General features: G+C 36.7%; 3 protein-coding genes across 6 annotated transcripts in view; 2 read left to right on the plus strand and 1 right to left on the minus strand.

The window, feature by feature from the left end:
* Positions 1–14,153, plus strand: part of NCBP2 (nuclear cap binding protein subunit 2) — a 31,656-nt gene extending 17,503 nt beyond the window's left edge. For both annotated transcript variants that reach the window (XM_032629695.1, XM_032629697.1), the window contains exon 5: positions 12,299–14,153. Coding sequence is in view for 1 of the 2 variants with exons in the window: in XM_032629697.1 (XP_032485588.1) it covers positions 12,299–12,302 (4 nt within the window). In the remaining variant the exon portion in view is untranslated. The remainder of the gene's footprint in view (positions 1–12,298) is intronic.
* The window catches only part of SENP5 (SUMO specific peptidase 5), a 39,131-nt gene that overhangs the window by 8,145 nt on the left and 6,000 nt on the right, over positions 1–24,986 (minus strand). For all 3 annotated transcript variants that reach the window (XM_032629689.1, XM_032629691.1, XM_032629690.1), the window contains exons 2-6: positions 19,480–21,020; positions 10,486–10,591; positions 10,186–10,324; positions 9,873–9,920; positions 7,875–7,952 (exon numbers count right to left, since the gene is read on the minus strand). In XM_032629689.1, coding sequence (XP_032485580.1) covers positions 7,875–7,952; positions 9,873–9,920; positions 10,186–10,324; positions 10,486–10,591; positions 19,480–20,989 — 1,881 coding nt within the window. In that variant the 5' untranslated portion in view covers positions 20,990–21,020. The remainder of the gene's footprint in view (positions 1–7,874; positions 7,953–9,872; positions 9,921–10,185; positions 10,325–10,485; positions 10,592–19,479; positions 21,021–24,986) is intronic.
* Positions 16,956–18,540, plus strand: LOC116752791 (short transmembrane mitochondrial protein 1-like). Its single transcript, XM_032629702.1, has one exon. The coding sequence runs from the start codon at positions 17,899–17,901 to the stop codon at positions 18,022–18,024; it is 126 nt and encodes a 41-aa protein (XP_032485593.1). The 5' UTR covers positions 16,956–17,898; the 3' UTR covers positions 18,025–18,540.

Consider the following 24,986-nt stretch of genomic DNA (forward strand, 5'->3'; position numbering starts at 1 on the left):
ACAGGGCTATTTTCTTCTTTAATTACTTATTTTATTTTTGGCTGTGTTGGGTCTTCGTTGCGGTGCACATGCTTCTCATTGCCATGGCTTTTCTTGTTGCGGAGCACAGGCTCTAGGCACAAGGGCTTCAGTAGTTGTAGCATGAGGGCTCAGTAGTTGTGGCTCACAGGCTCTAGAGCACAGGCTCAGTAGTTGTGGCGCATGGGCTTAGTTGCTCTGCGGCATGTGGGACCTTCCTGGATCACGGATCGAACCTGTGTCCCCTGCACTGGCAGGTGGGTTCTCAACCACTGCGCCACCAGGGAAGTCCCTATAGGGCTACTTTAAACTAGATTCTTAGAAACTATTTCTCAAGCGTTCTTTGCTTTCTGATATTCAGATAATGTCCTGTTCTAGAAGAATCTTCTACCAGTCTACATAACCTCGTAACAAACCACTTCTGCTTTTCAGTTTATGTATCCATAAACCTGAGAGGTGAGGTGGACAGGAAATACTAAATAGGACATACAATTGGTCCTTTCCAGCTCAAAAATTCTGAGTATCTAAAACAAGAAATCATATTTAAAATACAGCATTAAATGAGACCAAATTTACATTTTTCTCAAAAAGAAACTTTTTCTTAATTATAAATCAATTTTAAAATAAAAATTGCAAAATACAGATAAAAGATATACTTCAGTTTGTCTTTCCAGATCTTTTTCTTCTTTTTAATATATTAATGTTCACACGCACACACACAACCTTATTACATATATGTAATTAAGAATGATGTGTGTGGAGTGACTAAGATAGAAAAATAGAGGATGTGATGATGAAGAGTCTGGTTGTTAACAGGCTTTCTTGGATTGAGAGATAATGTCTAAACAAGGCTGAGTTTGGAGCACATTTCTTCAACATGTGTAGGTTAAAGGTTTCACTTGTCAGGTGGAGTGTGTATTGAGACTATGTATTGAGACTTGTGTATGAACAAGAAGGTAGGCACAAAGCCCTCTAGTTATCAGAGGATTTAGCTTCAGGAGAAATGGGGGGTTATCTACTCTAGATGGCAAAGAGCTGGGAGAGGCTCATGGGCTTGGCATGCTAATAAGGTAGAATTAGAAGATGAACTTTCAAAACGCATTGTTTACAAAAATCTTTCTCACTGAACTATGCCCTCTCTGTAGGTATTAAAAAAGTTGGTTTCTCATTTGCATAATAAAGTGGAGAGCTAGTAGGGGGAACTTATCTAATTCAAAGTTAGTCCTTAAATTTCTAAGAAAAAAATATCTGAAACAGTAACAAGTTGTATATTGCCAAAAACTACAGGAAAAAATGAAATATAATGTCTTGGAGATGAAAAGAGCTTCAAATATATAAAGTACTTTAAAATTGTAGAAAATATAGTTCAAAATGATGAAATAAGAAATGCTAAAATAAGAATATGCTACAGCAGGAGGGACAAAAAAAAAAAAAAAAAGAATGAATGATGTGTGTGGTCAGTTGTATTACTGATCTCAATTACTTGGTGTCCTCCCTGTAAGAGGATTATACAGAACTACCTATTACCATGTGGCTTCACTGCCCCTTCCAGGGGGAAAAATGTAGTCATATGATTCACTGTAAAGAGAAATGAATTTATCTCATGACCAAGCTGAAACTTCAAGAGCCATCATGTGGCCCTGAGACTGACATGTCTGAAGATTAGGTGCTGCTCCTTCAGTTTGGGTCCCATTAAAGGAATAAAGATGAGAAAAGACAGGATCATCTCCTTAGATATAGGGAAAAGCATCTGATAAAACTCAACATCCATCTATGATTAAAAGCTCTCAGCAAACTAAGAATAGGAGGGAATTTCCTTAACCTGGTAAAGAGCGTCTACAAAAAACCTACAACTGACATCATAAACAGTAGTGAAAAACTGAATGCTTTCCTCCTAAGATTAGGAACAAGGCAAAGGTGTCCTCTCTCATTACTTTTATTCAACAACGTACTAGAAGTCCTAGCCAGTGCAATAAAGCAAGAAAAAGATGGCATACGATTTGGAAAGGAAGAAATAAAACAGTCATTACTTACAGACATGACTTTCTATGAAATTCTCACAGAATCTACAAAAAAGCTCCTAAAACCAGTGAGTCTGACAAGTCACAGGATACAAGGTCAATTTATAGAAATCAATTGTATTTCTATATACTAACTGCAAACAACTGGAAGATAACGTTTTAAAAATTGTTTTTAGCAGTTTCATCAATATGAAACACTTAGGGATACATTAAAAAAAATAAGAGCTCACATGCCACAATTAAGGAGCCCAGCGGCTGCAACTAAGGAGCCTGCAAGTTGCAACTAAGGAGCACATGTGCTGCAACTAAAGGAGCTGGTGAGCCACAACTAAGGATCCCGCCTGCTGCAACTAAGACCCAGCGCAACCACGTAAATAAATAAATAAATACATGCAAGACCTGTACACTAAGATTTATAAAATATTGCTGAGAAAAATTAAAGACCCAAATAAATGGAAAATATACCATGTCATGGGCTAGAAGACTTAATACCGTTAAGATGTCCATTCTACCCAAATGAACATACAGATTAAACACAATCCCAATCATAATCCAGCAAGTTTTTTAAAAGCAGAGATTGACAAAATGATTCTAAAATTTATATGAAAATGCAAAAGGACCTAGAATTGCCAAAGCAATCTGGAAAAAGAAGGCTAAAGCTGGACACTTACACTGATTTTAAGACAAACTGTAAAGATAAAGTGATCAAGACAGTGTGGTATTAGCATAAAAACAAAGAGATTGATGCAAGAAAACATAAAGTCCAGAAACAGACCCATACATATGTTGTCCACTGACTTTCTACAAAGATGCCAAAGCAATTAAAGTGGGAAAGAGAAGCCTTTTCAGGAAATGCCAATGAAGGGGAAAAAAAAGAACCTTGATCCCTACTTTGTATCTTACACAAAAACTGAGATGTACCAGAGATGTAAATGTAAAACCTAAAACTATAAAGCTGTTAGAAGAAAACATATGAGGCAAGTATTTTTTAGACTGGGTATACAGAAAGCAAAACTATAAAAGAAAAAATTATGGTAAATTAGATTGCATCAAAATAAAAACCTCCATTCATCAAAACACATATTTAGGGACTTCCCTGGCGGTCCCGTGGTTAAGACTCCACACTCCCAATGCAAGGGGCACTGGTTCAATCCCTGGTCAGGGAACTAAGATCCCAAATGCCTCACGGTGTGGCCAAAAAAAAAAAAAAAAAAAAAAAAAAAACCACACTTGTTTAAGAAATAAGTATAAAAGCCACAGACTGAGAGAAAGCAGTAAAAAAGTATAGATCTGACAAAGGACTTACAACCAGAACTCAATAATAAGCATTTCTTTACTACAAAACTTTTCATTTTTTAAAAAAATTAATTTATCTATTTTTGGCTGTGTTGGGTCTTCATTGCTGCACGCGGGCTTTCTGTAGTTGTGGCGAGCAGGGGCTACTCTTCATTGCAGTGTGCGGGCTTCTCACTGCAGTGGCTTCTCTTGTTGAGTAGCACGGGTTCTAGGCACGCAGGCTTCAGTAACTGCAGCATGCGGGCTCAGTAGTTGTGGCTTGCGGGCTCTAGAGCGCAAGCTCCGTAGTTGTGGCACACGGGCATAGCTGCCCCGCAGCATGTGGGATCTTCCTGGACCAGGGATCGAACCTGTGTCCCCTGCATTGGCAAGTGGATTCTTAATCACTGAGCCACCAGGGAAGTCCCAAAACTTTTCATTCTTATCATTCACCCATTTTTCTATTGAGTTGGTGAGGTCTTTTTCTTATTGATGTATAGAAACACTTTATATATTTAAAAAATTAGTTCTGTGATTTGAATTGCAAATATTTTTTCCCAGTTTACTGTTTGTCCTTTTAGGTAATTAATTCTTTTTTTTTAATGTCATCTGAGCTTTAAGTTGTACACAGAATGGACTTTGCTACTCTGAGATTATTTTTTTAAAGTCCTGCTATGGATTTCCTTTGTACTTCCACTGTTTCACTGTCTTGTTGCATTCAAATCCTTGGTCGTTCTGTAATTTATATTAATGTAGTCTAATTTAGTGAGTACTTAATTCTTCTTTCATTTTTTCTTTAATAATAATGCATTTATGGCCATTATTTTTTCCTCAAAACAGCTTTCATTATGTTCCATAGTGGTTGGTAAGATGTGTTGCCCTTTCTATCCTTTTCTAGACAGTTTGTATATAATTTCATTTTTTATTTTCTTTTAGACCCAGGGGTCATATCAAGGGTTTATATCTAGTGCAATTTTTTAATTAAGTTTTTTTAGTCATCTTTTAATATTTATTTTTAATTTAACTGAACTGTGGTTAAGGAATAGTGTAATAATTTTCTTTGTGGCTAAGTACATGGTCAATTTTTTACAAGTGTTCCTTAGATATAGGAATAAATGTATATTCTCTTTTTGAGGGGTATAAAGATCTAGTATATATCTATTAAACCAAAAGCACTGGTTGTATTATTTTTTATTTATGATCTTATTTTTTATCTACTAGATTTGTCCAACTATGAAAGAGGTCTCCCATTATCACTACTTACCAAGGTCTCCTAGCTTTTGTAATCATTGTTATATCTCCTATGTATTGAAGTTTTATCATACAGTGTACTTTTCACCTTAAATTCTACCTCATCTGCTGTTAATACTGCTATTCCTCCTTTTTGCTTGCCACTCCTTTCTTTTGGTTTGCATTTGCCTAGTACCTCTTTACCTGTCACTTTACTTTCAAGCTTTCTTTTTCGTATTATTTTATGTTTACTTCTTATACACAGCACATAGCTGGATTTTCTGATTTAACCCAATCTGAGAGGGTCCAGAGGATGGAACAATTTAATTTATTCTATTTAATGAAATGACTCACATATTTATACTTGACTTTATTCCTTCATTCTCATGTTGTTTATTATTCAGGAATTCTTCCATGAGTATAATTTTTCCATGCTATTTACAAGGCATACCTTGTTTTACTGTACTTTGCAGATATTGCATTTTTTATAAATTGAAGGTTTATGGCAACCCTGCATAGATAAGTCTATTGGCACCACTTTTCCAACAACATTTGTTTACATGATGTCTCTGTGTCACGTTTTGGTAATTCTTGCAATATTTCAAATTGTTTTTTTATTATTTTATTTGTTATGGTTATCTGTGATCAATGATCTTTGATATTACTGCTACAACTCACTGAAGGCTAAAGGGATGGTTAGCATTTTTTTAGCAAAAAAGTATTTTTAATTAAGGTATGCACATTATTTTTTTAGACATAATGCTATTGCAAACATAAGGGACTACAATATAGTGTAAACATCTTTTATACGCACTGGGAAACCAAAAAATCCAGTGACTCACTTTATTGCAATACTCACTTTATTGTGGTGGTCTGGAACCAAACCTACAATATCTCCAAGGTATACCTGTCTAACCTTTCTCTAATCCATACTACATATGATCATCTTTCCTCAGCTATGTAACTTTTCCTGGTTAAGTGGCATCCTATTATATGTATGTACAGTTTTAATTTGACCAATCCCCTACTAATTAGTTGTCCTCAATTTTTCTAATATAAACACCACCATAGCCCATCCAGTGGCACAAGCCACATACTCAGAAGTCATCTTTCACACTTCCTTCTCCTTCATTCCCATAACCTACTCATCACCAAGTTCTGTTATTTTACTCCCTAGGTCACACTCAAATTTGTGTACATCTTCCATCTCTACCATTCTAATTTAAAGTATCATCAATCTGCAGTGGCCTCCTGTTCTACCCACATCAACTTTGCTCCCACACTTGTCCATCTTCTTCAGTGCCACTAGAGCAGACTACAAATTGGATGTAGTCACCTACAACCCTTCAATAGATTCTTACGCATTTAGGATAAAATTCAAAACACAGACCTCAAGACCCTGATCAGATCCACTTTATGTCACTCTCTTCTTTGCTCTGCATTCCAGCTACACTAGTCTTCTCCCATGCTTCTCCCATCACAATATAAAAATGATGACCACTTAATGTGTTTATCATGTGCTTAGTGGTTTACATGCATTATCTCATTTAATCCTCACAAGATAAATAAAACCGGTATTCCTATTTTATAGATGATGAAACTAAAGATTAAAGTAATTAAGTAATTCACCCAAGGTCTTACAACCAGTTAAGTGGCTAAACCAGGATCTGAACCCCAAAAATCTTATATGTTCCGGTATAATGTTGTAAGTCATAATTCTAGTTATTACTTTAAAATGTATATCTCAGAAATAACTAAATTTCCTTGTCAATTGCATTATTATGAACTTTCATCAAATCTTTAACCATGGTCATTTTTAACTCTTCTGTCATTTACAGACAGTTCTGGGTGTACTCTGATGCTTTTGCAAATATGCTCCTATAAAAGGGTTTCTTTCATCTTCAAGGAATTCATGGAAAAGACTCTGACAAGTACAGGTTTCTGGTCACTGACTATACTGCTGAACTGAATGAATAAGCATTTTCAGAACTCTAATGGAAAACTGATGAACTCATAAAACTGCTAACAAAAGATCAAGATAAAAAAAATTAATTACATGGGACTGAGTGAACTGATGAGGATGATTATAATTTTTGTGACTTTGTTTGAATAAAAAAAAAGTCCCAAAGGACTCAGGGGCAAAAAATATACAAATCAATTTTCACTGCAAAGTAAAGGAGCTGTTACAGTGGAGGATTACTGGACTGAATGTCAATATTATGACATAGTATGAGTGTGTTTCGTGTTTGGTAATTGCAATCATTGTTGCTTTTGTTGTGGTCATCCATTTACAATGCTTGGTGTCAGTCTATTTATCTCTTGTAAACATAAAATACAGTGTGTGTGTGTGTGTGTTAAAAAAAAAAAAAAAAAAAAAAAAAAGGATCTGAACCCAGGTCTGAATCCTGAGTTCATTATATCTATTTCCCCAGATGTGCACTCTTCAACCACATATAGTTTATCTTGCCACTACTGATGATGCCTTGAACATATTACCTATATAGCAATGTTCAATCAGGTGTTTGTACTTTGCAAAAAATTATTTCCACCCACAACTACATAAGACAAGACTTACTCCTAATTTCTCTAACCCATCCAGTATAAAAAGTGAAAAGTTACAGTATCTCTAGACTTATGACTGTGAATTTTGAACTTGTTGGTAATTTCAAAATATCAAAAATAGTATACAAATAGGCTTTTAAAATAATGTTTCTGACAGTCAATACTGAGAGAAATTAAGGTTGGAAACTACCTTAGGGATTGCTCTAATTTATCATTTTGTTTTATAAATAAGCAATCTGAAGCCCAAATTAAGTGTCTTATCTAAGTTGTACAGCAAGCTAATAGCAATGTCAGAACCATGAACTTCCAATCCAGTGCTTTCTGTTATAGCAGATTCCAATGAACTGGATAGACTCAAGAATTTTACTAGTGTCTTGTCTTTCAAGCAAAAAGATTCCTTTGCGATGACCTAGGGGGTGGGATACGGAGGGCAGGAGGGAGGCTCAAGAGGGAGGGGATATGGGGATATATGTATGCATATGGCTGATTCACTTTGTTGTACAACAGAAACTAACACAGTATTGTGAAGCAATTATACTCCAATAAAGATCTATAAAAATAAATAAAATTAAAAACTAAACATAATCAAATGATGATAAAAAATAAAAAGGATTCAAAAGAAACAATAAAAAACTTACATTAAAAAGCCTGTTTCTAATTAACATCATAATTGGCAATAAAGTTATCCTTCCATTCAAAGTGGCTTATCATCTGCATTTCAAATTTAGAATAAAAAAGAAATTAAAAAAAAAGAAATAAAGAGAATACCTTTTTAGTCCATCTTTTTACTCCATTATATCCTTTGGTTACCAGCTGTCTATGAAAAAAGCTGTTGAAGAAGTGAACCTAGAAAGACATCAAATACAAGCACTCAGATTATATTAAGCTGTGCCAAGACTTAACTTCACAAGAAAATGGAAATTTTAAAATCCCTGAATGTAAGATGGACCAAAAAATGAGGAAAAGTTTCTTCTTAAAAATAATGACCAAAACATACATTAACCAGTTCAAAGAAGACTGTTTCAAATTTTCATTAGGATGACCTCACAGATGTGGTTGGTCTATAGTCAGAACTGGAATGGGGCAGTAAATAAATTACCTGAATCCAATCAAGTAAAGAAGCAACCTGATAAATCTCGTCAAATCAGGTGATAAAGTTGAAACAGGCTATGAAAGAATCAGGTAACAATTACTTTGAACTCAAGGGATGTGGAGTACAAAACTAACACTATCTGAAGGATGTGGACTTGGAGACTCCTATAGTCATAACAACTATAAAAAGGCTTTAGCATGATCATTTCTAGCACTGAAAAAATTACCCTAGTCGTATGTAGCATCATGTCCTGCATCCTTGCCTTTTTCAAAATTCTGGCTTATAAACGAGTATCAGCTCACCTGAGACGGTAAACATACTACGGTCTTAAAGTGTTCACTCTAACTTTGACTCACTTGAGATGATAAAACTGTTCCCTTAGTGCTGAGGTTCTCAGGGTGTGGTCATCAAACCAGCAGTATCAGCATCACCTGGGAACTTGTTAAAAGGGAAATTCTCAGGCCCCACTCCAGTCCTACTAAAACAGAAACTATGAGGGCAGGGCTCAGCAATCTGGTTTCTGAGGATTCTGATGCACATTGGTTTTGAGAATCACACAGTTTAAGATATTAATAAAAAAGGCTTGTAGTAGCTATCTCTAGACAGTAATCCTCAAACTTTGAGTCCTTCAGAATCTGCAGGGCTTGTTAAAACACAGACTGCTGAGCTCTACCTCCAGTTTCTGCTTTAGTAGGTGTCGGTTGGATCCAAAACTCTGCATTCCTAGTAAATTCCCAGGTGATGCTGATGCTGCTGGTTTGGGGACTATACTTTGAGAACGACAGCCTTGGTTAAGTGTCCTTTTCATCCAATGAAGGTTTAGAATTAAATGTAGTGGTAATGAAGGGAAATTATACTCTTGAAATTAATACTTTTATGTTAAAAATCATCTGGTGTTTAAATCTAAACATACAGGTGTATGTTTAGATTTCTGATGATTAAGAGAATTTGACAAAATAGAGAATCTGACAGATTAGCTTCATGATACCAATTTAAAATGTATAACAGATTTTTGATTTTAAGTGGAAAGTTATGACATTTTGTCTTTATTAATAAAGTGTTGGAATCTGAGATTCATTATATTTACCTGTTTAAATTATTAGATTTATAAAAGTTTATAAAGTACTTGGAAAGGTTTTGCTTGAAATTAAAGCCTCCCCATCAGGCAATGTGAGTACTCAGAAAGAAAATTTAATATATTAAATTTTAAAAAATAGTCTAAGCTCTTGAGGGAATTTTAGAGTTTAAGGGGGGTTAGTTTGTACTTAAACTGAGTATCAAAGATTAATCCAAGAAAAAGTGAAGATGAATACTACTTTACTACTTTTGTAAAGGGAGTAATACATTAAGTTAAAGTTTTTTAAAGTTAAATTTAAAAATTCAAAGCAAATAGTCCTTTTTGTGCATCTACCCACTAAAGAAAATAAAAAGCCTCTTCAAGATATCAAAAAACACACCCATTCTGAAATAAATAAGCAGGAAAATACTGGCATCATGACTTTCTTATGCTGAAATGATTTTATAGACCTTATGCACAATCCTAGCATGTATCAAGACAAAAATCTCCTTTTAAAAATCTAAGAAATATCCAATAATTACATAAAGTTAAAAAAAAAAGCTTCTTCCTTTAATACACAAGGATTCTTTCTCCTAAAGAGAAAGTTTTCACTTACTTTGTCTGGGACTGCATCCATTATCAGCTCACCGTACATATTAATGACCTATAAAAAGTCAACATAAAACCAGCTTACTAATAACCCTATGCAATTCAGAACATCCACTCAGAATGAATAACATATTGCTACTGCTAACAGTAATCAAACCTTTCCAATACTGTACTGGGTTAGTGAATGAGTCACTTCAGTAAGGAATAAAGAATCTTTGATTCCAAAAGATAATTGTGAGGCCAACCTAGAGGTTATTAATTACATTTTATTGTCCAACATCCTCTGCAACTTCCATGCTGAGAATATACAATACACTAACCTGGTCATTCAGCCAATTCTGACCATCCAGGGTTGCCAGATCATCCATATCCAGCATGTGCTTATTGTAGAAGATGCGGAAGTTGCATTTTTGATGTCTGGCCCGATAGTTTGTTATCTCCCTATTGATAAAAGGTTTTCTGAAACAGAAATATTTTGAAAGAAAAAGTAAAAAAAAACAACACGAAACAAAAGTTCAACTCAGTTTACTGCTAAGTATCCTTTTTTTTAAATCAAGAGAAAAGTCATATAAGCCAATAATTTTCTTTTCAATGGCTTAACTTAAGCATCATTGACAAACCTATTAGAAAAGTCTTCATTAAAGACATCTTTTAATCTTCCAAGGACATCTTTTTCACTGAGTGGGACCAAACTGCCATACTTCTTCATAACCTCATCTAGGAATCCTTAAATAAAGGAAGAAAGAAAATTTAAGATGGAAAAGCCATTTTCAGCAAAGTCACCGTCCCATTACTTAACTTATACACAACACTTAACATACATTTAACCTACATTACTAAATGCATTATAAAAAGAAATCTTTTAAAAGTTATACTTTGTAAAAAAAAAATTAAATGGATCAGGCCCTCACCATTCCAATCTAGAGAGAAATGCTCTAAGGCATCATTTCACATTGGATTTTTAAGCTACTGATGCATTGGTAGAAAATGGATAGCTGAAACTAAAGACTGACATTTTTCAGTATCTTAACCTTGGAGAAGAATCCTATCTCCCAAAGGTAAAACCTAAAGGGTTTGATCACCTAGTTAAATGTGTCTATCACATTTAGTAACTGAAGAAATTATCTTTTTTAAAATCACAATTAGAATTGTTGAGATCACTGTCATTGTATTTATTATTTGATAAAGGTGTGAAATTTCACATCTCATAACAAGGGACATATACTAAGGCATTTTAAATATACAATTTGATAGTTATTTTAATACTCATGATACTGCATAACCCTATGAGGTGAGCTAAACCCTATGAAGTGAGCTTAACCCTATGAAGTGAGCTTAACTGGGTAACAGCTGGTGAGGCATGTTTTAAAAGAGGAAACAGAATTAAAGAATGACTTCTTGACCAGGATACAGGCTAGTCTTTACATCAACTTAAGTAATAGGTATATGCATTTTAATGGTTTCCAAGAGGATCCACTGAAGAAATATACCTAAAAATACGCTAGGAAATAAAAACAGGCCATTATTTCTAAGTAACTACAAAGAAGCTGAGGGAAGGCTTAGAGGCTCACAAAGTGGAGATATGACTTAGGCTATCCACTGAGAGGGGAGTGGGGAGAACAACAGTCTGGCTAACCATCGGTCTGACAGTTAAGTCCACCGAGTTAAGATGGAAAAAATGAGGACTGTTAGCCACTTATTTTACCCAGCCCCCTTTCTAACTTCAAGAATGGCCTCTGCTAAGTATCTATATAAAACGGACAGAAATGATCACAACACAGTAACTGTCCTGGAAATGGAGTGTTTTGTATGGGGGAGGAGCAGACAAATGTGTGAAAAACCTATTTTCCTCCTGTTAGTATCCCACCAGAGTAGCTCCCAACTTGAAAGGCTTAAGAGTATAGTAAGCAGGAAAGAGTTGCTTGCTTATGTCTGCTCCTGGTCTAGGCTTTAGGCATACAGAAGACAAAGGGAGTCTCATGTTCCAGTTTAGTCAGAGTAGGAGATGATGACTTGGGGCTTCTACACTAGGAATCCATTCGGCCTATGTTTGCCGATAGTGTTTAGTATATCATATCTTACAGTTGTCTAAGCATAGTCTTGTGTCTACATGGGAGAATGGACCCAAACAGAAGATAAGGATTCCCAACATTTGAGAAACTGAATTTAAGGAACAAATTTTATACAAAAATATTGCCCCTAATAACAAAAAATTAAACTTTAGGCCCAGCAACCTTAAATGAGACTCTTCAAATAAGAAAGCAATCTCTTCTACCAATCGAATATGGACCCAATTCCAAACTTGTAACAAGAGGTGTCCTTGTTATGTTAACAATGTTATTTCTGAATGGCAGTGTTTGGGGGATTTTAAGTTGTTATGTTTAAGTTGTTATGTTTTTTTCCTCTTATCCGTATTTTTGTTTTCACTTTCAGATGATAAACATGGATTGGTAATGCAGTAGAAAAGCCCTACCTGGATCTTCAAGGACAACCCTAATGACAATGTCTCACTGATGCACACCATTATCTCACTAGGACCAGAAGTAAACAACAGTTAAAACGTGCTCATACTGAAGCTGGCGTGCCTAGAGCCCATGTTCCACAACAAGAGAAGCCACTGCAATGAGAAGACTGTGCACTGCAACAGAGTAGCCCCTGCTCTCCTCAACTAGAGAAAGCCCGTGCACAGCAACAAAGACCCAATGCAGCCAAAAATAAATACATAATTTAAAAAAAAAAGCACTCATAAGCCAAGCACCAGCATACCTCGTTTCATCCTTATAACTATCTTATGTGTTAGGCAGTATCCGTACTTTAAAAATGGAGACAGGCGGCTTAGGGAGGTTAAATAACTTCCCCAAGGACCCTTAACTAGCATATGGCAGAAATCAGGTTCTGACTGTAGGTTATGTGACAACAGAAACTGAGCCATTAACGTCTATGCTGTGCCACCTCCAATGCAGGAAATATCTATTATCTCTTCTCTACAAAACAACTTAGTTCTTCATTTTACCTTTCCCTTCTAATACCCATGGGCCAAGAGTAACCCAAAAAACAGACTTCTTAAAATGAGAGTTACAGAATTCCCTGGAGGTCCAATAGTTAGGATTCCACGCTTCCACTGCAGGGGGCAGTGGTTCTATCCCTGGTTGGGGAACTAGATCCCACTTGCTGCAGGGCTCAGCCAAAAAATTAAAATAAAATGAGAGTTAAATTCACTATTTATCCACTTGTTTTCACCAAACTAATGAACCAACAAGGAAAATGCATTTGGAATATACAATTTCTTTTATTCCAGAAGTACTAAAATTTTAGTATGACCTAGAAGCAAAGGATAAAATATTAGGAAAAAATAAAACCATGAAAAATTGGAGTTCAAATTATATTCCATCTTGTAAGTACAAAAGGTAATAATGTGAAAAACAAAAACTGAGGTGTTTTTTAGAAGTTAAATTACTCATCATGTTAAACCAACTGTGTTAGACAGCTTTTTCTTGCAACAACTGATATGGGTCACATGGATCACATCCCACCCTGAAAGTGGAAGGGGTTCATTGTGTTGTGCACATATGAAATGCAACCACTTGGTTCTCCAACAAGATACAATACACATGTCAGAAAGGTCCCATCAAAAATAAGAAAGGCACAAAATACCTAAGAATAAACTTAAGGAATGTGCTTAAGTTTATTAAACTTATTAAACAAGTGAAAAGCACTACCAAATTCTAGTAAGGGACACAGATCAATAAATGGAGTAATTCTTTGGTTTTTAGAAGGAAAACTCCATATTAAAATGAATGCAATTTTCCCTAAATTAGTCTATTAATGTAATGCAATACCAATCAAAAGCCACTGTTTGTTCATTGGTTTAAATGAAAAACCAAATCCAAATTCATCTTGGGACAAAAATGTGAGAAATTCTTAGAAATTTTTGAAAAAGATTAAGGAGGAGAGGTGAATAGGGGCAAAAGAGAAGAGTTGAGAAGGAGGGCCTAATCCCATCAAATTATAAAACCAAATAACAGTGATTGAAGCAGAATAGTGCTATCACAGAAACAGAGAAACCAACCAGATAGGAATCAGAATGGCAGGCAGCATCTCATAATCATGGAGAAAAGATGAATTAATCAATAAATAGTATTAGAACTACCAAGTAAATCTTTTGTTCACAGTTGAAATTCATTTTGGTGTAAAGAATGTAGGAATCCGGGCTTCCCTGGTGGCGCAGTGGTTGAGAGTCCGCCTGCCGATGCAGGGGACATGGGCTCGTGCCCTGGTCCGGGAAGATCCCACATGCCACAGAGCGGCTGGGCCCGTGAGCCATGGCCACTGAGCCTGCGCGTCTGGAGCCTGTGCTCCGCAACGGGAGAGGCCACAACAGTGAGAGGCCCGCGTACCGCAAAAAAAAAAAAAAAAAATGTAGGAATCCATCTTTAGTTTTTTCCAAACACCCACATGTAAAAATAACACATTAATAGTCTAGAAAATAGGGTTGAATATTTTCATAAACTTGAAATGGGAACAAGCTTTAAGTATTTATGCTAGTATCAATACATGACCATAAACATTTTAAAATAAAGTGGCAGCCACCCCATAATTCCTTTAGAACTTTTATGCCCTAATGAACATGTATGTCTTAAACATGTAAGTAGCAAACTATACTCACTCTTCTGGAAGCTGCTTTTTTATATTCAATACATGGATTTTTTTTCCCTAAGTCAATTCAAAACAATCTAGTGGTCCATTAAATTGATCTGGCATATTTTAACCAATTCCGTGCTGATGGCCATTTGTTAATTTTTAGCTCTCTAAATAATGTTACAATTAAAACCCTCAATATATTCTTGTTCTAGTGTTTCCTTAGAACACACTTGCTAAAATTCAAATTTCTGAGGGAACTCCCTGGCGGTCCAGTGGTTAGGATTCCATGCTTTCACTGCCAAGGGCAAGAGTTTGATCCCTAGTCAGGGAACTATGATCCTGCAAGCCAAACCTTAAAAACCAAAAACATTTTCAAATTTCTGGGTCAAAGGACATTAAAACTTGCAGATTTTCACTTATGAATTTGGTTATCTATATTTATGAGATATTAATGCTTATGGAGTCAAATTGGTATATTTTTATTGCTTCTGAGTTCCCTATCATGCTTTAAAATGTCTTATCAATGAGATTATAAAAATGGTCTTGTGTTTTTTTTTAACAGCTTAAGCTATGATTCACATACCATAATTCATCCTCTTAAAAATCTACAATTCAGTGGGTTTTTATATATTCAGAGTTGTACAACCATTACCATTATGTAATTCCAGAACATGTGCATCACTCCACAAAAAAACTTTGTATGTATTAGCAATTACTCCTTATTCCCCCCTCTCCCCACCCCCTGGCAACCATTAATCTACTTTTTATCTCTATGTATTTGCCTACTCTGAACATTTCAAAATGATAGAATCATATGGTATGTAGCCTTTTGTGTCTGACTTTTTTCACTTAGCATGTTTTCAAGGTTCACCCAAACTGAAATATATCAGTACTTTATTCCTTTTTATGGCAGAATATTCCATTGTATAGATATACCAAAATTTTATTCATCTATTCATCAGTTGATGGATATTTAAGTTTTTTCCACTTTTTGGCTACTATGAATAATGATGCTATGAATATTTGTGTACAAGTTTTTGTTTATCTGTATTTGTTTCTAATTAGTTAACTTTTCAATCCACCTGGAACATATTGTGATACAGGAATCTATTTCTTTTCCTTCCAAAACAGCTAATCTGAGTACAGAATCCTAGACTTTCCTACCCTCCCTGAAATTTTTTAAAGTTGTCTTGTACAAACATAACACTACTGTTGTTGCAAAGCATTCAACTTGGTTTTGAAGGGAGTAACTTTCTGAACAAATACTGCATCAGTTTATGCAATATTTGATAAAAATATGAAACACAAAAGTAAATTTTGGTAAGTACAACGGGCTCTTAATAAATATATAAATACAAAATGAGCATAATGTGCAGTTATATTAGAGAAGAGCCAGCGTTCAGGACACCACAGAATATTGGCTAACACTACAAAGTCAATTAAGGGAGCATATACCATGCTGATTGTCCTATACTGATTCCTATTCTGATTGCTCTATTAATCCTGATTACTCGAGTTTAGTTCAATTTGTCTCTTCCATTGTGTTGGCTTTCTCCAGATGTTTGGTGATAGATTACAGGCTCATCTCTACTTGAATAACTTGCGGGTGGAGGGAAGGCTATGATGGGCAGTAGCTTTTGCTCTGCCTTGAACTATTTTCAATGTGCGGATGCTAAGAACCCCCAAAACAGTTCTTCTGGAAAGGGCTGTTCTTCATTCTTGCCAGGCATTATAAGTAATGGGGCAGGAGTAGAGGGGAATGTCCTGACTCTCCATACCAATCTCCTATTCTTAGAATTTCAGTGCTATATGTCAATTATATCTCAATAAAATTGGGGTGGGGGGAGAAATTTCAGCTTGATAGCAGATATCCTCCTTGCTGATATATGGCACAGGCAGGGAGAGATGCTTTTGTGGAGATTTTCCAACTACTCGGTCTTTTACCATGGGTCTCCCCTTTCCTCTCCACCTCCACCATCTCCAGAAATGGTACACCCTCAGTGTTGCACCATTTTCCTGCACTAATCTTCCTTCTGTCACTGGGGCTCCCCTCTGGATCTTCCCTCTACTTTATGCCTTGTTAGTTTCTCAGTTTTTGATCTACCAAAACTCTCTTTGTTTTTGAGTACAGAGATACATATGTTTTAAATATATTTTTCATAATTTCTGTGGGTTTGGTAGGAGGAAGAAGAGATTCCATGGGCTTACTTCATCCTCTTAAATCTACTATTGGTTTCTGACAGATATTCTTTACTAAGTGAAGGAAGTTTTCTTTATTCCTAGTTTTCAAAGAGATTTAAACACAAAGGAAGCTAAGCTTCATTATCAGGCTTTCAGTACTTGCTGAGATACCATGATTTTTCTCTTTTAGCCTATTAAAATAACTACATTACAGATCACTAAATGTGAATTCTGTAAAAAATTCTTGTCTTCATGTTATGCTACAGTTTTACTATAGGACATAGTCAATTTATCAACTTTTTTGGAAGTGCTACATATATATTTGTAAGTTAATTGGTATTTGTGGGTGAATGCTAACTTTTTCAGATTTTATGAATCATGGTTCTGCTAACCTCATAGTAGGGAAATTTGTCTTCATTCTAGGACAGCATAAACAACAGAATTTTTTTTTTAAAGATTTTCTAGGACTCTGTACTTTGTCATTTTGTGGGGAAAAGTTTTTTACACATACTTAATGGTTGAAAAAGCAAAGTGTTCAGAATTGTTTAAACCACCAAGAAGTAACTCTCCTAACTCCCCAGAAAAAGCCATTTATAACAATTTGATATATCTGTCCAGATATGTCCTATACAAATGCATGTGCACACAAATACTCATTATGTGCACATGTATCTTTTAACAAAACAGCCTCCTTCTGTTTTGCAACTTGCTTTTTTCACTTTTCGAATTTATTCTTTAATAGCTTCATAGTATACTGCCTGGATATGCTGTAATTTATAGGTCCATAAAAACACTTGCTTTGGCTGTCCTCAGTGTTTTACTACCAAGACAATACTATAAGTAATGTCCCTGTACAAATATATTTGTACTCTTTTATATCTTGGCTAAATTGCAAGAAGGGGAATGGGTCAAAGACTGATACTGCCATATTATCTTCCAGAAGTGTTTATACCAAATGACTTCATGGGGTAGATTTTGACAAGAAGACTTTAAAGCACTATGTAAAAACCTGAAGCCATAAAGTAAAGACAAATAAATTTTACTATGTAAGAACTGAAATTTTCTGTTAAGCAAAAATGTCATACACAAAGTCAGGGTACTGAGGGCTTTTACCAAAATTTAATTTAACATCTTTAAAACTAGGCCAGGGGAGGCAGGCTCGGACGGCCCAAGGAGCTGCAGCCGCCCTTCGAGCCCTCCTTGCCGACACTATGCTCCAGTTCCTGCTTGGATTTACTCTTCGCAATGTGGTGGGAATGTATCTGGCTCAGAACTACGACATACTTGAAGAAATTAAAAAGGATGTGGACGTCAAGAAGAAACCCCCTAGTTCATGAGGCCGACTCTAGCACTGCCTCCTGGATAAACTGATTCTACTGTTCTTGAGGGCCTCCTTTACCATCTGAACCAAAAGCTTTTGTTTTCATCTCCAGCCTCAGCAATTTTCTTCTTTGCTAGACCCTGCATTGCCTTACAGCACAAATGGGGCCACAAGTTAAGAACAACCCTTACTTTTCCAACATCCTCACTTCTTCCCTTCCTCCTTCCAGCCACTTGGGAGGTCCTGAGAATGGAATTATGGTGCTAGATTAGTAAACATGACCTTTAACTAGTAGTTTCTCCCTTATTCTTTGGGATTTCTACTACCGTTTTTTTTTCGAAAGAAAAAAGGATGAGTTTTGTATAGCTGATGAGATATAAATAATGCTGATTTCACAGTCTAGCAATTATACTGGGTGTTTAAACCTTTGGTACTAAATTATGTTGTTTCAAAGTAGTAACTAAAATGAAAATCTAGAAGCCAGTTTCTGGTGAATTATCCACTAATTTTATATTGTTGTCAGGAAGCTCCATAGTTGCTAATTTAACCAATAAATCAATTTGCTATTCATTAACCAAGAAACTCTGTTCTGAGAACTCTATCAGGAACTCAGGAATTTAAAAGTATTTAAAGTAATGGCCTTTGTCCTCAGTAGAATTCATAGTCTCGTATGCATGTTTTTCTTAATGGTGCATTTGATCTCGCTCTATTCTCTCATAAGAATCATACTTATTTTATTATAGGCACATTTTACATTACATGGCATATAAATGAGAAGTTGTCTATAAAGGAAATTTTATGCCTTTTTACATTTAAAAAAATGTATTTACATTATAACTTTATAGTGGTTCTCATTAAAAAAAAAAACTATAATGATGCTAAGGACCTTGAGGGTAGGAATCAGTGTATCCTGTTTGTTGCCACATTCTTAGAGCCAACAATGGTACATAGGAGCTTCTCATATATTAAATAAAATATAAACAATCCAATAGAGAAAAAGGCAAAGTAAAATTATATACAAACAAAAAATGGCAAAGACAGAAAAAGATGTTCAAACTTTAAAAAGGCAAATTAAAACAAAGAACTCTCCTGTGATCTATGAGACTAGCAAACTTTAGCAAATGCAAACGGGTTCAACTTTTTAGAGGGCAATTTAACAATTCTCTTAAAATTTTAAGTGTGATTATCCTTCCACCATCATTTCTACTACTAGGAATTTAACTTACAAAAACAACCATAGAAGTATAAAGAAGTAATTCCACTGCACCATTGTTTATAGAGGGAAACAACTAAAAGCAATCAAAAACTTACTAAACTATGGAACATCTATATAATACAGCAATATAAAAGAATGTCTAACTGCTTAAAGGGAAATCCATGTGGGGAAGGACCAAATAGGACTCTCCTAGAAAGGATAATGGACAGCAGGTGTGGGCCAGAGATTGAGGGAGAATAAAGGAAGAGTGCATACCAGAAAGGCAGATTGACAGCTGTTCATCATCCACTGGAGAGGCTTTTTGACTGTTCTTCCCACCTCCCACTTGATTTTCTAGTTTGAGTCCACTGCACGTCAGAGGAGCCTCCAGTGGACTTTTACAGTAAGGGTGGTCCAACAACTTAGAACTAAGAATGTTCTGCTTGAAAGATCCATCCTCATCCATCTGGCATGAACTCTCACTCTGAACAGTCTCTTCGGACACAGGCCCATCTACACTACTCACAGATTGATCTGCCCCAGACACTGACAGTTTTACTCTGTCATCATTGACAGTACTTGTCCGATTTTCCTGACCCAGAGCCATAACTTCTCCCTCGGTTTCCGAGATAAACATGTTATTAGAATGATGTTCTGGTAAGGGGATGTCATGAATCAGCTCTGTACACTCCCACTTAGGAGAGGAACAGGGTGACTGGTCCCAGATGTATGTGGCACTGCCATTCTGTTGGTCAGGGAATGCTTCATCTAAACTAAGCTCCTTGCCCAAGAGAGGGCTTCCTTTAGTGTGGCCATCAGGCACATGAGAGTTCTTTCCCTTCACCACAGCATTGCTGTCCATATCTGGAAGGTATGGTTGATGCCGACAAGAAGGGTCTTTAGGTTCTGGGGAAGAGAATAAGCTGCAACTGCCACCCTCACTGTTCTCCCTAAGGGTCTCTTGATGGTCCCCAGTGACCTGCACCCAGCTTCGCTGGGCTTTTTTTAGCTTGCAAACTTTGCTTTTTGTTCTGAAGTGCTGGGATCTGAGAATCCTGTACCGAAATCTAATCATGGATAATTTCTCATACATCATATGAGGAGATACTTTTATTCTTCTATGTTGATTAAGTTGGAACTTTCTTGGAATCAGGGGTCCCCCATTCCTGTGGTGCTCCAGCCCTCGGCAGCAGCCATAACAAAAGCGCTTTCTCTTATGGTTGCTCAAGGTGACCACAATTGTGCCACTCTCACCTGGACTCTGGCTCTCCCCATTGAACTTCATAGGAGGATCAGAAGCTTGTGGCTCCGTCCTAGGTCTGTGACCACTGGCCTGACTTAAAACACTATTTGCTGGTATGTCAGTGGCTGCCTTCAAGAGACTTTTCTCTCCAGAGTATTCATGATCAGAGTTCTTTGCTGATGACAGCAACTTCTCTGCTTGGAGTTTCAGGAAGGTCCTTGAGGAGGAAATGAAGTGTTTAGTGTCCTTTCCTTTCACTTTAGAGGACAAAGTACTAAGATTCTGAACAGCCACATTGGACTTTGCCTTAGCAAAAAGGGGTTCATCCTGGATCCACGTTTTCTGGAATTGAAGGGCCTTCTTTCTGCACTGGAAATGCCTTAAATGCCTGCTCCAAGTAACTGGCCTTCCCAACTTGGCTTTCAGAATGCACAACTGTTGGTGAAAGTAGAACTTCTTAAAGCCTCCAAACCCAGTATTCCATTTCTCAGAAAAGGCTAAGTGGATTCCTTTCCTCCATAGAATTTTCCTCTGTTTTTTCATTTTTCTGATGCATAATGAGATCTGAATGCAGCTGTAAAGAAGAGAAAGAAAATTTACATTTCTACCCTAAAAATAAGGTCATAAAGATACATTCACTGGCTTCCCTGGTGGCGCAGTGGTTGAGAGTCCACCTGCCAATGCAGGGGTCACGGGTTCGTGCCCCGGTCCGGGAGGATCCCACATGCCACGGAGCGGCTGGGCCCATGAGCCATGGCCGCTGAGCCTGCGCGTCCGGAGCCTGTGCTCCGTAACGGGAGAGGCCACAACAGTGAGAGGCCCACATACTGCAAAAAAAAAAAAGATATTCACAGCAATATACATTAGAAAATTGAAAAAAGCATATGAAGTTCAACTTATACTATCAGACATAATGAAATCCTACCTGATCAAGGTTTTCCCCACAATGAAAATGAGGGATAAGGGAAGACATGAGTGCTCCAACATGACCCCATTTTGCTGTACCTGCCTCTGATAGAAACAAGTTTCAAGAATCATTTCCCAATATGCAGCCAGTTTCTGATGAAGCAGAAAGGGCAGGGAGTCAGGAGAGAATTTCTACATGTTGACCTTGTTTCTCATTAGCTAAGTGACTTCAAGCAAGTCACCCAAATTCTGTGTTCTCATTTGTAAAATGAAGGATAGAGAAGGGAGACGGGACCAGACACCATTTAAGACTGAGTTCACATCAAAACAATTTGTTCCATACAACAAATTTTCTTTTAAAGATTTTTTTTTGATGTAGACCATATTTAAAGTCTTTATTGAATTTGTTACAATATTGCTTCTGTTTCATGTTTTGGTTTTTTGGCCACAAGGCATGTGGGATCTCAGCTTCCTGACCAGGGATAGAACCCACACCCCCTGCATTGGAAGGTGAAGTCTTAACCACTGGACTGCCAGGGAAGTCCCATACAACAAATTTCAGAAAGGAAAGGCAGGGACTTTTATTCTGTACAGTCATCCACAGGCGGACAGTCAATATATGCATGCAATATCAGTACCTCAAGAGGGAGACCGACCAGCCTCCTCTTTGTCAGTCCATCAAAGACTTTCTGAGTGACTATGAGACAGGACTCTATCAGGTGCTCTCAACCAGTTATGGTTCTGGCTCTCAAGTAAGTATAAGAAAAAAGAACCAACACAAGTGTGTTTCCCTCAGACTTAATTTCCCCTCAGACTTAATAAGATCTAACATTACTGAAGGCTCTTTAGCCTAGAAAGAAAGGCACCAGCCACTGCAGGTGGAACAGAAGAATCAAAAACCAATACCCTAATTTCAGCCTACTAATAACTTACTAGGAAAAGCTGTATTACCTTTCTGTGCATCAGTTTTCTCTGGGGGCGGGGCAGGGGGGAGAAGAGGACTGAACACATGTCTACTTCTGCTTCCTTTCCAAATCCCATTAAGATGACAGAAATGCAGTTTTTAAAAAGGCAAAACCTCTCAGGGACAATGACAACAAAAAAGGAGACGAGCAATAAAACTGCTGAAAGAAGAAAGCAGATGAATGAGTGATAACAGACTTAGCCAGCCAAAAGAGCTGAAATCTAAGCCAGCAGTAGGGGAAGCCAAGCAGCAAGTTACAGGACCTCAGAAAGGCTCAGGAACCAAGAGCAACAATACCTATGAAGGTCAGGGAATGGAAGACAGCTGAAAAAGGAAGGACTGGTTGCAAGTCTGAATAAGAAGCAATTAGACTCTAAGATCCCTTCTCCTACCATGGCAGATGATCAAAGTTTCACTTACTCAAGGGAGTGAACTAGAACAGTCAGGCACATCATGTACAACTGAGGGCAGGGGTACAAACAGGAGGATAAATCAGTTTACATAGGGAATTTCTCCCCAACCTCTTTCCTCACTCAGCTCCCAGAAAAGTTTATACCCCAAAGGAGGAGATCAGTTCTGGGGGTGGGCAGGGGGTTGGGTAGGGATAGATCATTCAAAAAGACCAACAGATACTGATATTTGGGGATGCCACAACTACACAGGCCCAAACAATTACCCCAAAGTTTAAGAAGCAATGAAACCCCCAAATCCCTCCCCAACTCCGCATAGCAGGTAACTGTCCCTCCCCGACCCAAGATTAGAAGTTTCTCCTTCAGAAAGGAAGTTCTGCAGACAAGGGGATCCCAGGAACAGTTTGAAGATGGAATTATATATTGAATATAAGACCCCACAACACTTTCCCACTCAACTCCCAAAACGCTAGCAGTCTGTCTTTCCCGTCCAAGCAGGAGATTGGAAGATTCTTCTTCAGAGAAACTGATTATTCCACAAGAAAATATATAAGTACAGGTATGCCCCCATAGAATGGCCCAGCATGGCCCACAGTGCACCCCACAAGTGACAAGTCCCACCACAAGCTCAGAACATCCAACCAACTTCTTAGTGGTCAAAAGACAGCATAACTAAGAATCACCACACTTCCAGGGATAAAAAGTAGACAAAAACAAACAGATAAAAGCAAAAGCATATTTAGAGAAGTTAACTTAAAAAACCTAAGAAGGGGAGAGAAGGGAAGTTATTGTTTAATGTGAAGAGCTTCAGTTTAGGAAAATTAAAATGGGTCTCAGGATGGATGGTGGTGATGGTTGCACAGCAATATGAATGTATTCAATGCCACTGAACTGTATACCTAAAAATGATTTAAATGGTAAATTTTATGTTATGTATATTTTACAATTTTTTTAAAAAAAGAAAGAAAAAAAACCCCAACGCTATCCTCAAAGAAGAAAATATTACATCCACTGGGGAAAAAAAGAATGGGATTTTTATTTTAAAAGAACAGTTAAAAAAATAAAGGAGCTTAGGACACTTAAAATAGCAAAAATGAAAAACTCAATAGAAAGTAAAGGGCTAATATTACTAATATTTAATATCTTAAATTGAGGGATAAAGGAAAAGGCTGATGGAAAAATGGGAAAAAGACATAATGAAACAATTCACAAATAAATATTTTTAAATGGCCCTTAAACATAAGTAAAGATGTTCAACTTCATGCATTAAAAAATTGTCAAGGGGGCTTGGGAGATAGGCAAAATGGGTGAAAGGAGTCAAAGGTACAAACCTCCATAAATAAACATATAAACAAGTCATTCATGACGATGTACTGTACAGCATGGTGACTACAGTTAATAATACTGTATTGCATATTTGAAAGCCACTAAAAGTAAAGCCCTCATCGCAAGAAAAAAAATTTGGGGGGTGGGGAGCTATGTATGGTGATGGATTTAACTAGACTTATTGTAATTATTTTGCAATGTATACAAATGTTAAACCATTATGTTGTACACCTGAAACTAATATATGTCAATTATACCTCAAAAAAATTTGGCAAAAGTTACAGCAACATGTTTTGTTGGTGGGAGAAAAAAGACTTTCATACTTTGCTGGTTGGGAATACAAACTGATAAAATCATTTTGGAGGGGAATTTGGTAATATCTAACAAAACCATACAAGTATTCACCTTTTAATCCAACAACTCCACTTTTAGGAATTTACCCTGAAGATACATCTCCAATAATAATGAAAATACATAGTACATGGTTATTCACTGCAACACTGTCTGTAATTGCAAAATACTGGAAACAACCTAAATGCCCATACATAGGGCAGTGGTTGCATAAACTATGGTTCATCTGCACAATGAATGAAGCTGTAACAGAATAAGGATAAGGTCTATGAACTAACGTGGAGTAATTTCCGGTTTAAATGAAAAAAGCAGAGTTCAAATGAGTATCAATGGTAAACCACTGCAATAGTTTAGCCAATGTACAGTTAGGGAGAACAGTCCACACAAGATCACCCTCACTTCTGACAACAACTGAAAGTTCAGGGAGTTTCCAAAACCACCCTCAGGTCTGATACTTTGTCAGAATGACTCACAGAACTCACTAAAAACTGTTAATAGTTATGGCTTATTACAGCTGAAGAATGTGGATTAAAATCATCCAAGTGAAGAACTACACAGTGCAGAGTCCAGGGGAAGTAACAAA

This window comes from Phocoena sinus, chromosome 4, assembly GCF_008692025.1.
Source record: "Phocoena sinus isolate mPhoSin1 chromosome 4, mPhoSin1.pri, whole genome shotgun sequence".
Lineage (NCBI taxonomy): Eukaryota > Metazoa > Chordata > Mammalia > Artiodactyla > Phocoenidae > Phocoena > Phocoena sinus.